The sequence below is a fragment of the Hevea brasiliensis genome, chromosome 15 (genome assembly GCF_030052815.1).
Source record: "Hevea brasiliensis isolate MT/VB/25A 57/8 chromosome 15, ASM3005281v1, whole genome shotgun sequence".
In the NCBI taxonomy this organism is placed as follows: domain Eukaryota; kingdom Viridiplantae; phylum Streptophyta; class Magnoliopsida; order Malpighiales; family Euphorbiaceae; genus Hevea; species Hevea brasiliensis.
The window spans coordinates 47,838,466-47,843,494 of record NC_079507.1 but is presented as its reverse complement, the minus strand read 5'-3'; the positions used below and the strand labels follow the sequence as shown (position 1 = coordinate 47,843,494).

Genomic DNA, 5,029 nt, shown 5'->3' with positions numbered 1-5,029 from the left:
TATAATCTTTAGACCTGAGATAGCACAGTTATCTTGTATATAGGTGGTTTGAGTTTGATACTGCTTTCATACTTGTACTGTGTATAGGTATATGGGCATGTGTTGACTCCTACTAGTTATATATGGAGGTAGGTGTTGATCAAGATGGAATCTGTTCCTCTAAGTAAATAGGGATAAAATCTTATGTTCATTTAATTGTTCTTGATGTTTCAAGTTCCTGGCCAGGACAGATAGATTTAATCAGAAAAGAGTTTATGATGAGAAAATCCTTTTAATCAAGAACTGGAATTAAAAGATAACATAATATTTATAGCAAATGGGGTTTGACATAATCCATGACTCCAGCTCGAACTGGGATTTTGTAACAGCGAGATTCTAGTGCATGGTAATATATGATTATAGGTTCATTTAAGGTAAACCTTATTACTGATTGGATGGCCATGATATGCTATGATAGGTGTTAACCATGGTTTATGAGGTGCATAAAATGATTTAGAGAAATCATTTATGGTAAGAAAGAGTTCTGATGATATTAAGAGTTGATTTCATGTCTCATTGCCAATTAGTGATGAGCCTAGTAAGTCACACACATACACAAGTAATCACCAAATTAAATATGATTTAATTAATTAATTAAAGAGTTTAATTGATTAATTAAATAAGTTTGGTTTGTAATTAGATTGCAAAGTACCTAGCATGGCTTGAAACCAAATCTAGATTATTGGATGTATAGTATAAGTTGAATTTATATTTAAAGTGTTTAAATATGAATTTAATTAATGAGAAATTAATTAATTAATTTATATTTGATATAAATTGATTAGAAGAAGAGAATAATTATTTTGGATTGAGAACTCAAAATTAAGACACAGGGGTATTTTGGTCATTTCACAGGGTGACATGTGGCACCATGAGATGGTGACACATGGCATTACACATAAGCTTGCCATATGTCTTTTAATCATGTAAGATGATCAAAGTCAAGATTAAATATAGGTTTGACACTTAGCTCAATGTGATTGGGTCAATTAAACCTAGAGCTAATCAAAAGGTGACATGTGGCAAGGATTTTAAGTGGTGACCTAGCTTTATAAGTATAAGGATGAAAGAACCAATAAAACAAGCTACTCATTCTCTCTTTGTGCCACCACCCTTGGCTGCCATTCCTTCTCTTCTTCTTCATCTTTCATCAATTCAAAGAGATTAGCAAACAATCTCTTGAAATAAAAATACTAGAAATTGTTTCTAGTGTCCTGTTTACATCTGTAATCTCTCAAAAGTCAAAACTTGATTTTCTAATTCATAGAAAAAGCTTTAGAAGCTGTTCAAGGGCTGCCATAGGTGATCTTGGTGTGAACAAGCTAGAGGGACAACATCTGGTGTCCTAAAGACGTATCCCAAAGGTGCCAAACACACTACAGTGCATCAAAAGGTTAGTGCACTTATTCTTGATCTAATCTAGGGTTCTAATGGATTAACTTGTTAATTCTAAAATCTAAAATGGCAAATGTAGATCCAAAAACATATCAAAAGAGTTTTAATATGCTATTTATTATTGAAATCAAATAGATAAAAATGAATCTTGTATGATGTATGTGACCTTAGGTAAAAATTTTTGAATTCAATAATATAAACTTATGTTTTTAATGTTTTCGCTCCTTCAGTTCTCTTATTGCTTACTGCTAGCACATTGACCTAATTGACTTTTATTTAGTTATATCAACTAATTCACTTACTAATCCAACTATTTTTTAATTGTTCCCTCTAAAAGTCCCCAGCTTAGCACACTACTCACTTTAGCTTAGATTACCTAGCTCCATTCCTAACATAGTTGTTAGGTCTCTTGGTAATAAGAGTAACTTCCTACCATGAATCTTCAAGAGAATAAGAAATGGAAGAAGAATGTGGAAAAGAAAAAAAGAGAAAAAAAGCAAAGAAAGAAGAAGAGCAGAGAAAAAGGAAGAACTTAAGAGAGAGAGAGAGAGAGAGAGAGAGAGAGAGAGAGAGAGAGAGAATTAACGAAAGAAAAGAAAGAAAAGGAAGATGCCTTATCATTTCAATAAACGTAAAGCACATTACTACAAAGTATTTATACTTCTTCTCTTATTGCTTACCACTAGTACATTGACCTAATTGACTTTTATTTAGTTATAACAACTAATTTACTTATTAATCCAACTACTTTCTAACTCAACTCAACTCAACTAAACCTTTAACACAAAAATTTGAGGTCGGCTAACTACTTTCTAACTGTTCCTTCCAAAAGTACCCAGCTTAGCTCACCACTCACTTCAGCTTAACTTACCCACTCCATTCCTAACATGATCTCAAAATTTTTAAATTTTTTTATTTTTTATTTAATTTCATTTACTTTATTTTAAATTTTATATAATTTTATAGGTTTATATGTCAAATTTAAGTCTATTTGACTACAATCTGTAATTTAGATTTTTATTTATGTCTCGAACAGATTCAATTGAGCTTTGGCCGCCTTTTCCCATTGCTAATGGTTGACATTCAGTTGTTAACAAACAACTAACATTTAACGGTTAAACCGCAATCTTCGAAATGCTCTTATCATCTCAAAATATTTTTCCTCCTTCTGTATGTACAACTCTTAATATCCTTAGATCTGCAGGGCGGCACAACTAATTGATGTCAAAATGTGGACAACGAGAGATTACTATGGCTAGTGAAAAGGGTCAAGTATATATGTAGAGTAGTAAATAAAATTGTGGAAAATTGTGATATGAGATTATGAAATTCAGTGAAAAAATAAGTCCCTGATTGGAGAAAATCAATGTCCTATAATCACATGGTGTTGTGCATTGAGACATGCACATAAAGGCCCACTTTGTTATCTCAAAAACAAACACATTTGCACAAGGCCACTTGAGATCAAACCCCAAGTTGGGAACACTCAGAGAAGATGGTGTATGGTCTCTATCTCTAATCTCTCTCTTTAAAAACATGTCAAGGCTACTCCACCTCTTTCTCCAATGCTCTTGTCTTCGTCACATCCAACATCACTTTGTTGTTAATGTACTCTCTCTCTCTCTCTCTCTCTCTCTCTCTCTCTCTCTCTCTCGCTTACTTAATTTCTCTCTCGTGGTCCTTCCTCTCCCTTTCCCCTCTCTTTAAATCTCTTATCACTTTCTCCAATTCTTCATATCTCTTATATCTAACACTTGCCCTTCTCTCCTTCTCTTTCACTTTCCTTTCTTGTTTATTAGCTCATTTTTTGCTATATACATCTTTTCCCATTTCCAATTTTGGTTTCCCTAAGCTTTCCCATCAAATTCTTAGCTTAATTCTTAACACTCAGACACTCATTCACCACTAAAACTAAGGATGTCTAGCAGAAGGTCGAGGCAGTCTTCTGGTGTTCCAAGAATCACTGATGATCAAATCATTGAACTTGTCTCCAAGTTACGCCAGCTTCTCCCGGAGATTCGTGACAGGCGCTCTGATAAGGTAACCTCTCTTTTTCTCTTGCTCTCTTGAAGTATGGTAGAGTGGAAAAGATATGTAATGCTAAAGCATCACACACTTACATAACTAGACAAGCTCAGTTGATACACTTAGTAAGTAATAGCTTCATCCTCGAGTTCGAGCCCCAAAACCATTCGGTTCAAGTTTGAAAAGAAAGTAAGCATTGGGCAAGTAGCGAGCAAATGAATAGTGAACACACAAGTGCGCGCGCGTATATATGTATAGTTTTTTTTTATAGTATATTCAATTTCGACCAAAACTCAAACTCGAGATCTTAAAGCTAATGAGTACTGTATTATGTAAAGTTATAATAATAATTGCACTCTTTTAGAGGGTTTGAATTTGAAAAAATGAACCCGGACATCAAGGGGGAAAAACATTTCATTTTCATGCAGGTTTTTTAGTTAATGTTCCTACCATTGACTTAAAACGGTCTTAAAAGTAGCATAAAGTTTGCATAAGTTGGTGTGGAATAATCCTGTCTCAGCCTTATTTTGTCAATGTGAATGGCTATATTTTACGTGGTGGAGGCTTGAGACTTGTAAAATGTAAATGCATTTGCTAGAAATTCTCTCCAATAATGCTGAGAGAAGCTAGCAGGGGAAGGCCTGGGCGGAGGTGTTAAGAAGATAGTGACTTGTTGCTGATTGGATTTGACTTTGCTGTGGGCAGGTATCAGCTTCCAAGGTCCTACAAGAGACCTGCAACTACATCAGGAGCTTGCACAGGGAGGTGGATGATTTGAGCGAGCGATTGTCCCAGCTTTTGGCTACAATTGATGCTGATAGTCCTGAAGCTGCCATAATAAGGAGTTTAATCATGTAATTAAGCCCTTTATGAATTACTTAATTAATTATATTTATATCTATATATTTAAATATTCTCATTACTAAGTTTTTAGTAGATAGTTTGATCACTACCAGCAGGTGATACTAGCAGCAGATCAAACAAATTAAGGGAGCTAGAAGCTATTTTAAGAAAAGATGCCATGTGGGTAGGCATAGTAACTATGTTGTATAATAAGAGGACTCGCGCAAGTCTATTATAATATATATTATTATGGATTAATATATTCTGAGGCTAATTACAGTTAAACTATTCCTTCATTGTCCATTGACATGAAAAATTATGATTATGGCTTGTCTCTATTTTGCAAGAATACATATTAATCCAATGTTTGTGTCGGTAAGTAGGGATCAACAGGCATAATGTCAGCACAAAAGCCTAAATCACCATATGATTCTGATTTGATGGAATATAATTATTAATCATATATATAATTAATTAACTTACACTCACACTTTCACTAAGCCAGTATATTATTACAATTTAATCTCTTCAACCCTTTTGTATTCTTCTTTCTTTTTTCTTTCTATGAATATTAGAAACCCAATTCTAATCTTAAAATTTAATTTTAAATTATATATTTCGACTCAAATATAATATATTTAGAAACCTGGTAATCAGGGTTTTTAAAAGAATTCGAAGTGGAACAAGATTTTGAAGGAAGAAGAAAGAAAAAAGACTGAACTTTAAA

At 33.4% G+C, this 5,029-nt stretch overlaps 1 protein-coding gene across 1 annotated transcript; it reads left to right on the top strand.

Moving 5' to 3' along the window:
• The first annotated feature begins 2,898 nt into the window (after window positions 1–2,898).
• Window positions 2,899–4,562, top strand: LOC110639239 (transcription factor PRE5-like). The gene is made up of 2 exons (XM_021790102.2): window positions 2,899–3,474; window positions 4,165–4,562. The coding sequence occupies exons 1-2, from the start codon at window positions 3,352–3,354 to the stop codon at window positions 4,315–4,317; spliced, it is 276 nt and encodes a 91-aa protein (XP_021645794.1). The 5' UTR covers window positions 2,899–3,351; the 3' UTR covers window positions 4,318–4,562.
• Window positions 4,563–5,029: the final 467 nt, after the last annotated feature.